This window comes from Rhea pennata, chromosome 6, assembly GCF_028389875.1.
Source record: "Rhea pennata isolate bPtePen1 chromosome 6, bPtePen1.pri, whole genome shotgun sequence".
NCBI classification, from domain to species: domain Eukaryota; kingdom Metazoa; phylum Chordata; class Aves; order Rheiformes; family Rheidae; genus Rhea; species Rhea pennata.
Window position 1 is genome coordinate 43,562,315 of NC_084668.1, and position 11,973 is coordinate 43,574,287.

General features: G+C 57.1%; 2 protein-coding genes across 4 annotated transcripts in view; one reads left to right on the forward strand and one right to left on the reverse strand.

Annotated features, from left to right (window-relative positions):
- Window positions 1-1,884, forward strand: part of COL18A1 (collagen type XVIII alpha 1 chain) — a 65,142-nt gene extending 63,258 nt beyond the window's left edge. For all 3 annotated transcript variants that reach the window (XM_062579332.1, XM_062579330.1, XM_062579331.1), the window contains one exon: window positions 73-1,884. In XM_062579332.1, coding sequence (XP_062435316.1) covers window positions 73-286 — 214 coding nt within the window. In that variant the 3' untranslated portion in view covers window positions 287-1,884. The remainder of the gene's footprint in view (window positions 1-72) is intronic.
- SLC19A1 (solute carrier family 19 member 1) lies at window positions 1,680-11,380 on the reverse strand. Its single transcript, XM_062579333.1, has 6 exons — window positions 11,278-11,380; window positions 5,894-6,216; window positions 3,674-4,418; window positions 3,220-3,412; window positions 2,955-3,096; window positions 1,680-2,696 (listed from the first exon to the last, which is right to left on the reverse strand). The coding sequence occupies exons 2-6, from the start codon at window positions 6,068-6,070 to the stop codon at window positions 2,508-2,510; spliced, it is 1,446 nt and encodes a 481-aa protein (XP_062435317.1). The 5' UTR covers window positions 6,071-6,216; window positions 11,278-11,380; the 3' UTR covers window positions 1,680-2,507.
- Between the last annotated feature and the right edge of the window lie 593 nt (window positions 11,381-11,973).

Here is an 11,973-nt window from a genome sequence, read left to right on the forward strand (position 1 = left end):
TGGGGGGGGGGCCTTGCAACCTTCCCGGGAGTATGGCCCTCCATGGCAGCTGCATATCCCTCGGTATTTCAGGCCCCAGAAGAGCGTGTGGCATGGCTCAGACGCCAAGGGTCGACGCCTCACTGAGAGCTACTGTGAGACGTGGCGGACAGAGGAGCGGGCTGTGGTGGGCCAGGCCTCTTCACTGAGCTCGGGCAAGCTCCTGGAGCAGGTGGCCAGCAGCTGCCAGCACGCCTTCATCGTCCTGTGCATCGAGAACAGCTTCATGACTGCCTCCAAAAAATAACCCCTCTCTCGGGACGCTGCACACCTTCCTAGGGAGGGCCAGGCCGGGCCAGCCAGCTTCCCTGGCTATGCTCCTGCCTTCACCCTGCAGGGTGGGTGTTTTTTTTTTCTTCCCTACTCCAGACCTAAAGCCAAAGAGTATCGCTGTGGGGTTTTTGTGCTGGCCCACTGGGGAGTGTGTGTGTGTTGGGGGGGGGGGCTTGTGATGTCCCTCGCCCGGGCTGCATGGGGTGAGCTGGCCCGGAGGCAGGGGAGCTGCAGGCTGGCAGGTTGTCCCCTGCCACTTCTTCCTCAGCCTCCTCCTCCTCCTTTTGGACACAGCAGTTTCACTTGTAACCCCTAATATTTAACCAGTTTAGCTGTATATGTGCATCAACCACTGCTTCCTCGGCCTCCTCCCTGCTAGGATGCTCTTTGCAGGGAGGCTTGGTGGGGACTAGCACAGAGGGATGCTCCACAGGATTTCAGAGATGCTGTGATGTGTCCTCCTGGAAAGCAGAGGTCTGTGCCCCCCCCCCAGCCCCCTAACCCTGCCCTGTCCTTGCCAGGAGCCCAGGTCCTGACCCAAATCTGTGCTGCTGGGGCCTTGGTTTACTTCTGGGTCACCCAAGGGAGGACAGTGCTTGCCCCAGGTGTCCTTGGTGTTAGCTGGAGAGCAGCTGGCCCTGTGTGCAGCATTCCCATCCCATGCAAGAGAGCATACCTCTGCAGGGACCAGGCTCCCAGGCGCTTGCCCCCTCCTCTCTGCACCCAACCACCTCCAACCAGGTAAGGTCCATCCCAGTTGGTGCCGCTCCCCATGGCTCTTCGGCCTCATCGCCACCTCCCATCCCACTGCCTGCCCTTCTCACCAGGTATGGTGCTGCCTTTGCAGGGATTGCCCTGGCGGTCCCATCTGCCCCGAAATCCCCACCTCCAGGTCACCTTCCCTCGCTGCCCCAGCATGGGCTTATCCCAGCCTCTCCACCTGTCCTTGAGATGACCCCCCCCCCAGCCCCATCCAGGTGCCCTTCCCTGGGCTCCTTTGGAGGCTGGGGAGGAGGGATTGCTTCCCAAAATGCAACATTTCCTGCTGTGAGATCAGCTCAAAGGCTGGGGGAGGGAGGGGGGGCAGGCAAGGAGATGGGAGATGGGGCATTTCCCAGGGCTGCCACTAGGGAGGGCAGATCTCCCACCTGGGACAGCCAAGGGTGGGAGTGGGGCCACCCAGCCTGCCGTTGGCATGTGTTTACACATGTGTGCAGGTGGACCGCATGGTACCTAGGCCAGAAACCATAAGCACCCTCCATGCCACCTTTGTTGCGCTCTTAAGGCCAAAGCGAAGCAAAGGTGGTTTGAATTGGTGTGGACAAATCCAAGGTGCTACAAAAAAGAAAAAAAAAGAAAAAAAAAGATAAGTCTGTAACTAGCTTTTTATTATTGTATAGAAATTCTTACCATAAAAGCTGTGCGAGTCACATGGTCTCTATTTCTTACCATCTACTGTATTTTGTGTAATTAATGCGATTTAAAGCCTGTGGAGCTTTATATTTTTTGTTGGTTGTGTCCTATAAACCATTTTCTAAAGGCACTGAATAAAGAAATGTTATCCTCTTGTAATGTGGCTCCATGAGGCTGAGCAGGAGGATGGGGAGCCAGCAGCCAGGAGACCACAGACTCCAACTGTCTACCTCACACAGCACCTAGAGGTAGCTCTGGTTTAGGCTGTGACACCACCTTGGGCATCCTGGCTCTGGCTCTGGTTGTGTTTGGGGCCTCCTCAGCTCCAAAAACAGAGCGAAGGAACAAGCCCCAGTACAGGTTGGTGGCTCTGCATTAGATTTTCACACTCAGAGACCAGACCAGCTCCTAGCAGATCCCAAAAGAGTGCTGGATAGGAACATTTCCCTGGCCATAATGAAAGAGCTGGGCAAAAAAGAGATCCCAGTAGGTATCTTCTCAATGGGACAGTGCTGGGGCTGCTGGTGGGCTGGGCAGGTGGGAGATGAGGCACACCACAGCATGATGATACTCGTTTATTAAGAGCCGCAAACCACTTTGTGGGACAGCGGGCACCCATGGAGGGGCAAGGAACAGGCCATGGGCTCCTAGCCCTGCTGCTGAGTGAGGCTGGGCTAGCAATGGGGCCACAAGTACACCGCTGCTCCAAGGGAGCCTGAATGGTCCGTGACTGTCCTCAGCACCAAGCCCAGCCAGGCACGGTGAGGACATGGGGCTGGTGCTCAGGCTTGCATGGTGCCTGCCTCTGGGCTCTTCTCCTCCGCTGGCCCGTCAGTAGTGGGCTGGTGCAGCTCCTTAGCGAAGGCCAGCTCCGTGGGCTGCTTGTGGCGGCTGTGCCGGACGCCCACACTGATGGCAGCCAGCAGGTAGGCCACTGCAAGCAGCGTGAAGTAGCCAAAGTACACATAAAACTGCGAGGTGGGGACAGAGAGCAACGCCTACAGTTAGTCCCCCACACCTGTGTTTGGCAACTCCAGTCACCTGCCTCCCACCATGGGACCTGGCATCCTTGCGAGCCTGCTAATGTTGGACACGCCTGAGGAAGTGGTGGTCCCACACACCACCAGTCCAGCTCCCTCTCACTCCATTTTCCCCCATACAGTTTCTGGGACCCCAGCTCAGTCCTCAGTGCCCCTCTGAGCCCTGGGCGTGCCCCATCCCATCCCTACCTGAGGATGCACAGAGAGGCCCAAGCCCCTCTTGTCAGCCACAATAATGGTGATGATGGTCTTCAGCACAGTGGCAAAGAAGGTGTTGACCCCAAAAACCAGGGCGCAAAGCTCTTTGGAAAGGGAGGTAGCAATCCGGAAACTGGGAAAAAGGGAAGACAGTAAATTCAGCCAGTCCAGTGCTACGAACTTGGCCACCACAGTAGCAGGCAGACAAGTTCAAGCTTATCCATCCCCTGAGCAGCAGGACTGGGGCAACACTCACATGGCAATAGGTACCAGGAACTGGTAGGAGCCGCGGAAGAGCACGTAGGCGGTGTAGCACAGCCAGATGTTGCTGGTGGTGTTCATGAGCAAGAGCAGCCCTGCCTGGAAGGCCGTCACAGCCCCGATCACCAGCTCCGACCACAGCGCCCAATGGATCTTCATATAGCCGGCTGCGAAGGATGCAACAGCCCCTGGGGGAGGATGGGAGCACCATGAGTGACACCTTCACCACAGAAACAGCATTTCTCCTTCCTGCTCTGCCTAAGTCTGGTAGTAACTACGAGGCTAGCAATGCCTGCCTACCCAACTCTTGCCAAACCAACCTCAAATCCACCCCTCTTCCCCCTGCAAAAGCACTGCAAGGACTGCCATCAGGAAGGGACAGAGCAGGACCGGGGCGGGGGGTACTCTGATCCCTTTCCATCGAGCCGTGGGAGGCTAAGGAAGCATACCCAACAATGTAGATGCGGCGTCCACCCCTCCATTGTACACCCTGCGGTTGTCCCTGGCAGGATAGATCTCGTTCCAGAGGATCTGCACATAGTACAGGATCAGGTAGTAGCCAGTTGAGTTGAAGACCCACCAAAGGGACCAGAGCCGGAGCTGTGGCTGCTTGGCCACTGTGCCCACTTCCCTCAGCATGCGGCACAGGACTGCATCGCGCCAGCCCCGTGTCCCCTCATCACCCCCCTTGGCCATCTTGTCTAGCTCTGCGGGTGCAGCCCCATTGCAATCTGCCTCCACCCGGTTGAAGAAGAGACTGCGCTTGGGCCGCTCCAGGAAGAGTGTGAGGATGAGGCCGAAGCTCATGAAGCCTAGTGAGATATAGTTGAGCGTGAGGAAGGGGACATCACCCAGGGTGACACAGAGCTGCCCCAGCACTGAGCTGGCAAAGACACCCATGAGAACAGAGGAGCGTGAGTAGCTGGCCATGCGCTGGTAGCGAGACGGGGCAACGAGGGAGAAGATGTAGGAGGAGTAGGCAATGCGGGCAGCCATGGTGACGCCATAGAAGAACTCCATGAGCTGCATGGCCAGGACAGAGGTGCCCAGAATGAGGAGCAGCCAGATGGAGATGTGACTCAGGCTCTGCAGCACCAGCACTGGCTTGTAACACAGGTAGTCGGTCAGCAGGAAGACGGGCACCAGCACGGCCGTGTAGGAGTACGTCAACACTGGCGTGATCACGTTGGTTACCTGCCACGTATGGAGACAACCTGAGAGCTTTGCACGTGCTGCTGCCCACGGGCCACATCCCCAGCTGGCCCTTTAGCCTGCAGCACACCAGCTGTGGCTGGCCCAACAAGGCCCCTCCTTGGGGAGGAATTCGGCCTGACGTGTGCTCACCCAGGGGGCCTGCTAAGCCCTGGCAGGATCCCGCACTGGGAACACAGCGTTCCCATAGCTGCGGCAATCTGCTGGGACCAGGGCCAACATCTTTTGATGGCGGCGGAGAGGTGGCCCCCTCCTTGCCTAACTCGGCTGTTGTCAGCAGCACAACTTTCCCCGTCAGCGCCCAACGCTGCGCTCTCCCCACCGCGGACATGCAGCGCCGTGCACCATGCCAGCAGCGCTGGGGAAAGCTCCCTGCCATCCCCACTACTCTCACCCTGTCCCCGCAGGCTGCCCTGCTGTGCTCCTGCCACCTTCCTCTCCAACTTGACCCTCGAAAGCCAGCCCCAAAGCTCAACCTTCGTGCTGCTAAGCTGACATTTATTGGGCTTAAACATAAACCCGGGCGGACAGGGGTCAGGCACAGCCTCAGCTCCACAGGGAGCGTGTGCTGGCAGTTTGTGCCAGGCACTCTTTTGCAAACCCAGCCAGACGTTAAATCTGTTTTGGCCCACCACCCCTGCACCCTGAAAACTGTTGCCAGCACCCAGAGGGTGCCTCCAGCCCCACGGGAGGAGGGTGCCCCCCAGGCCCCTGGGTTCTAGCACCCGAGGCAGGAAGGCACAAGGCGGTCAGCTGCCTCGCATCGTGCCAGCAAGCCTCGAGCATGGACAAAAGCTGCCAAGGGATGTCTTGCCAGATGCCCTGGAGCAGGATGGTTGCAGTGACCTGCTCGGGCAACCCAGGCACAGGGAAGGGAGGGTCAGTCTGGCTGGGGGGAGGTGGCAAGCGGGTGGCATGGGCACGGGGACAGGCTGCCAGACTGTGAGGGCATGGCAGGGCCAGCCCATGGGCTCGCTGGGCCACTTCCAGCCTGCTCAAGAGCAGATCTTTCCCCAGGCACTGCAGAAAGGTGAGCTGAGGACTGTTTTTGCAGGACAGGGTCACCCAAGTTTAACCTGGCCACCTTGCGGCCGAGAGGAAGAGGAAAGCGCTGCTGGCAGATAGCTCTGTTTGCACCATGCTGCCCCGGCACCCTCTCTCCATGCATTGTGGGGGAAATACCCCACCCCGTCCCAAAAGATACTGCTATGATCTGTCATGCTTGGGAGGCGGCATATCTGCATCCTTTGGCGCCTCGGCACCTCCCTTTGCACCCACATCGCTCCAGGGGCAGATTTGGGGCACGGGGGGGGGGGGGGGGGAGGGGGCGGAGATGCAGTAGCAATCCTCCCCCCAGCTCTAGAAGGGGATGCTGCAGGCAAAGCTGCCCACCAGCTGGGTGCCTGCAGGAAGACCTTGGCCAAAAACCCTAGGCAAGGGGGATGTGGGCTGCTTACCTCCACCTCTGTGAAGTTCTTGTCTTGCCCCAGCAGGTAAGGGGTGATGAAGCTTTCCCCAGGCCGGATCTGTGTCATGAACCCATAGAAGCACAGGTAAAAGACCTGGAGCTTCCAGCGCTGGTCTGGCGCAGCCTCCACAGCAGGCTTCTTGGTGCCCTCATCTTTCTTGCACATGGCTCTGCCAGCTGTCCGAGCAGCTCTTCAGTGAGACAGTGGCTTTCTCCAGGGGACAGTCAAATAGACGGGCTCTGCCGGGCCAGGCAGCTCCTTTCCAGCTGCAAGCACTTGCCGACACATCAACGTCCCCGTCACTGCAGTTTCTGGGGAGAAAGCAGCATTTGGCATGAAATCAAATTCCTCCAGAATACTAACACAAATAAATATCACTACCTTCTCCCCAGGAGACATTCTTGCAACGACGATCTTGGGCAGAGATCAAAAAAATAAAAAGCAGCCCCGCATTTTGCTTTGCAAAATAGGCCTTCCCCCCCCCCTTCCTCATTTCAGGCAGGATTCTCAAAGTGCACCTAAGATGGATGCACAAGACAATCTACTCTCCAGCAAGGTTTCTGTCTGTCCTTCTTAATTCATGTAACCCCTCCATTATGAAAGTCAGCAGGACGTCCCCTCCCCCATCCTGTCCCCAAAGCAAAGCTTTCCTTCAAGCTGAGCTGCTCTGCTGGAGATGCAACAAGTTTTCCCAGGGTCAGAGAAACATCCGCAGGGCTGAGAGAGCTGCCCAGATGCTAGCACTGAACTTGGGGAGCCCTGGCTCACCCCGAGCTATGCACGAAGGTAAGCAGCGCCCTGCGGCAAGAGGTGTCCGGAGGGCTGCCGTTCCCCTGAACCCACTGAGACACCTAAGTTTAGAGGGAGATGGCAAGAGGTGATTGGGAAATGGGAGCACACCTAACGGGTTGCTTTGCTGCCAGCGGCAGCGAGGACGCCCTGCAGGCGGTGCCAACCCTGGGCAATTGGGAAAGCGAGTTAATGTGTACCGCCGCAGTGGGGTTGCCCACGTTATATATTAGCTGCACGGGAATCAGGACTTTAGACAAGCGGAAGGTGTGTTGTTTCCCCTGCGGCCTCCTCCGCCACCCTAAAGGATGGCAGGCATCTCCCGCACGTGCGCCTGGGGCATGGTGCCCCAGCGCCCACCGTCCTGCTAAGAATGAGAAACGCAATGGGGTGCTCAAGCAGCTCAAAGCCTCAAAAAGGCTGAAACACTCAGCTCCCCTGACTTGGCTGCGTGAAGGCAGGCAGCGCTGTGGAGGCCTAATTAGCAGTCACAAGATGAAGCTCAGGAAGGGAAAACTCGTAGCCGAAGCGTTGCATTTAAACTTCCCGAGAGTGGGTCTGGGGCTCCTGAAAGGGTCCCTCCAGGAGCCAATTTCCCAGCAATGCTATGGTAAAGCAAGTGGATGAGATACCCCGGATACCCCAGGGGAGAGCTGCACACCAGGGAAGTCCTCTTTTCTCCGCCACCCCTGCGCCCCTCCGACTGCCATGCCCCAGTCGCACATGGCAGGAAAGCTGGGAACATCCCTAGCCTCAATCCTGGTCCAACACACCCTTTTCTCTCTCTTCCAGGCTGACTGAATTTGCCCTGGGCAGGGTTAACCGCAAAGTCTTCTTTTTCTTTCTTTTTGAAAAAAAAAGGCAAATAAAAATAGCTGCATGGGTTCCCTGAATTCCCCCCCCCCCCCTTTTAAATGCAATTGGAAGGTATATCGGAGTGCATAGAAAGGGTCTGCTGCTACTTGAGAAATTTCAATTCCTCTCCCCTTGTCATCCTCACAGCACATATTTTAACCATTCAGAGCATATAAATGAGTACCATAGGGCCAAGGTCTGAAAATGTGATTACTTGCTAATTACCAAACAAGTGCACACAGTCCTTTCAAAAGCTCTGGCCCCGAAAAGCCGGCACCAAAGGTGTAGTGCTCGCGGCTCATCAGCCAAGGAGCTGTGGCAGGCAGGCACAGAGGCTCCTGGGAGGAGGTGCCCGTCACCGCACGCACGTACAGAGCCCAGGAGCTGGCACAGGGAGATGGGCCGCAATCGAAAGCAAAAGCAGCAAAGCAAAAACAAGCGGCAGCATGGTGCCCTGTTTTCCTCTGGGAACCTCGCCTTGGCAGGAGACTCGCCTGTCCAACCACATTCCCTTGGGGTGATTGCAGCACCAGTGACTCGGGGTTGCCAAACACCTACCCAGAGCCCACTCCTGAGAAGTCAGCTCCTACCCCTCCAATGAAGCTTTTTAGGGTCCACAGCCTGGGAAACCCTCCTCAGTCCTTTTTTTTTTTTCCAATTTTCTTTTCTTTTCTTTTTTTTTTTTTTAATATTTGTGAGCAATTTTGGGGGGAAAAAATTAAGCCACTGGTGTGACAAGCCCTAACTTGCTCCGATCCCCTGAGCTTAGCTTTAATTCGCAAAATGTTTTTGCAAAGCCTATTCTGCAAAAGCCTGTCTTCGGAGACTTGCCAAAACAGAACACATTTCGCAAGGCCTCCCCTTCTACACTAGGAATATAAATCCTGCAGAGGAGCAGTGATTTAGAAAGTGATGTTTGCTTACCCGCAAGTCAGCTGCCTCCTAAAGCCAGGACTCAGTGGCGTTAGTATGGACCTCCCTGTGGCTCGCAGCAGCACGACCCACCCTGGGCTCAACACGGGTAAAAGAAAGGGCAAGCAGCAAGCTCTCACCTCCGAGCCCCTACTGCTGCCAGGACTGAGCTGTTCCCTTACCTCCCAACCGGGGGCCTTGCCAGCTCCAACTGCCTGGACTATGACCCATTTCCCTCTTATCCCAGGCTTGGAGCGGACCCAGGAGTTCTCAGCCAGGCCAGGGCCCCGGGATGTGACTGATTTTCCTCTCCAGCTCCCTGAGGGGCTGCATCAAAGGGGCTTGGAGCTGCCAAAAGCCAGTCTGATGCCAGGGGGCTAAAATTCATTAAAATTCAAGCGGAAGCGTGTGTGTGTCGGGGTAGCTTGGGCCATGTCACCACATCAGCCCTGCTCCCCCTGCCCTGGCCACAAGTTGTGGGTGTCCAGAGCCAAAGCAACCAGGCGTCACACACTGCTTCTTGCACAGACAGCCCCAAAGGCTGTTTCCTACCCTTTGCCCTGAGCCAGTTTCCAGGCAAGGGCAGCAGATCTTCACCCAGAATGAAGATACCTGCTCAAACTTGGCCCAAATGAACAAGTTTCTGCCCAGTTTAAACCCAGGACAGGTTGCAGCTCCATGATAGCTGTCAAGATGAGGGCTATCCCAGTGCCACCATCCTCCCTGGAGCACAGCAGCTCACCAGCTGGGATTTAAATCTGCACCTGCTGTCTGGGCAGGTGCTATGTTCCTCCCATACCAACTCAAGATTGAGGGGAAGGCAGCTCTCTTGCCAAAAGCTAGCTGCTTTTCAGTATAGATACGCCTTCCTCACTCCAGAGTGGGCTGGGAATGACCCCAAGCAGAAGCAATGCACCCACAGAGAGCAAACCATGGCAGCCCCAGGTCCACAGCCTTGCCCCAGGTGCATCACCCTCTAAATCACCCATGCAGGCTGAGACCCACTAGCTGGCAATTTCCATCCCCGCTCCAAGCCTATAGCTTGGCAAGCTTCCCAGTTTTGCCCCAGGTCAAGGCAAGACTACTAGCACAAGAATAAAGAGGTGGAGAGGAGCCAGCTGATGTCTCCAAGGGCACCGATGTGCTGGACATCCACATCTTTGCCCCTGACTTTGCCTATTCTGAGCCTCTATGGCTCACAGAGCACCTCAAAAATCTCACTTTTAGCACATAACACTCAGAGAGGCTGTGAATGAAAAAAATTCCTTGCAGGGGATGTGAGGGGATGAAAGAGATTGAGGAACAGAATCAGTACCAGCTCCTCCTTGTTTAGAGAAATGAAAATCCTACTAGTGGTTTGGGAAAGGCCTTCTCTCCCCTGGCTGGAGAGATGTGCATCAAAGCATGGAAAGGCTCTGCACATCCACAGACCTGAGCACCGAACCTTGTTGGCCTGGCCTAACCCCATCTCACTAGTTTAGGACAGAAAGTTTGGCCAACTGCAGCCACTCAAGCTTAGTGGACATGAGGCCCTATGGGATGCTCCTGGTTCACTGTAAGGGCATTTACAGTGCCATCTTGCCTTGAGAAGTTTCCTGCCCTGTACCCCCAAAGTAACTCCACTGCTATTTAAACCACTCGTCCCCTAGAGATGCCTGCAGCAGAAGCGACAGATTGGCAGGTGCAAGCAAAACAGAGAAGAGCAAACACAGCACTGACAGGTTACCACCTCACGAGCCTGGGTTGTTGCCAGGTTATTGCCATGTGAACCTGACATGGGACCATGGTCACGTGAAGCATGGGCTGGCCAATGCAGGCAGTGCCTGGGGTCACAGCTGATGAAGGTGGCTCAGCTCCTACATGAACCACAACCACCCCACGTGGCTAAGGGACCCCACGGCAGACCCAAGGTTACAGCCCCGGTATGGGCCATGTGGAATGCTCTCCTCACAGACGTCTGAGAACTAAACGAGATCCCTGCAAGAGACCCATGGCTATGGCCACTACTGATAATTGGTGGCAAGTGGGAGTTAAGCTGATACAAAAGCAATGACCACAAAAAAGGACACAGTTTGCAAGCTGCAGGGAGATGCAGCCAAACAAGCAGGAGTTGCAGCATGCAAACTAAAGAGTGCGGACAGCTCTTCTGCCTTGGGCGGGGGGGGGGGGGGAAGTGGGCTCTTCTGGGTGTCAGGGGGACGATTTGTGGTGCACTTGGAAGAGTGCATGGCATCCACTCTCCCCACACAGGGCCACCATGCACACCTCGCACTGGTAGACCCTGAGCAGACTGCACACTTTGCACTGGGACACCCTGCCCACCCCAAATCTGGGCACCATGGGCACCCTGAGCAACACCAAAGCCCAAGTACTCCACACCTTGAGCACCCTGGCACCCTGCACCCTTGGCAAACTGAACCCTGAGCACCCTTGGTACCTTGCACCCTGGGAACCCAGTATCCCCAGTACCAAGAGGGCTCTGCACCTGGGCATTCCATACCCCAACCACCCTGCACCCTGGGCACCCTTCATACCAGGAATCCTCCCACCCTTAGGCACCCTGCATCCTGTTCACCCATGCATTCTGGTGCTCCACATCACGGGCACACCATTCACATGGGCACCCTGCAAATCAGGCACCCCATGCATCCTGGCAGCCCGCACCACAGGCACCCCATGCACCCGGGTACCCTGCACATCGGGTGCCCTATGCCTCCGTGGCATCATGCATCCGGAGCACCCAGCACCCTGGGCACCCTGGGAGCCCTGCACCAAGGGCACCCTACAGCCGGGCACCCCTCACCCGCGGGCCGTACCTGCGGAGCCGGTGGGCATGGGGGCGGCGGGCCGGATTCTGCTCGGGCGCGGCGTGGTTCACGGCGCCCCGCAGCCCCGATGCCACCCGCAACCGCCGGAGCAGGAGGAGAAGGAGGGTAGCGGGGCCCTTCGGGAAATGTAGTCATTGCCCATGTGTAGGGCGGCGGGAGAACTACAAACCCCACAGTGCAGCGGGCCGGAGGAAGAGGAGGAGGAAGAGACAGGAGGAAGGAGGGGGGCTGGGACTCCGCTGCGACTGCAGTCGCATGCTTCTCTTCTGCGTGCTCTTCCCCTCCCCTTCCTTCGCGCTGCCCTCAGCCCCGCAGCCGCCTCCCGTAAACTGCCGTAGGGACACATCCATCCGTCCTGTCACCCCAGCAGCCCATCCCCTCTGCCTTGGCTCACTGCCGCCTGCGGCTTCCCCGCCTGGCCCAGGAGACCGCGCGCAGGGAGGAGCGAAAGTCCCATCCGGCCCTGCCATTACGGCACGGGCACAAAGCACGGGGCTTGTCCCTCCCAGCCTGCATGGCCACGGCTGTAACCAGAGCAGAATCCTCTCCCCTTGCAGCCTAACCTAGCAGACGATGCTGGCTAACGAACTCGTTCAGGCCCCAAACTCCGCAAATGCCGGGTGCTTGCAGGATGCGTTTCACAAGCAGGGCTTGCATCCCTCACAGCAAGTTTGGACAGAAAAG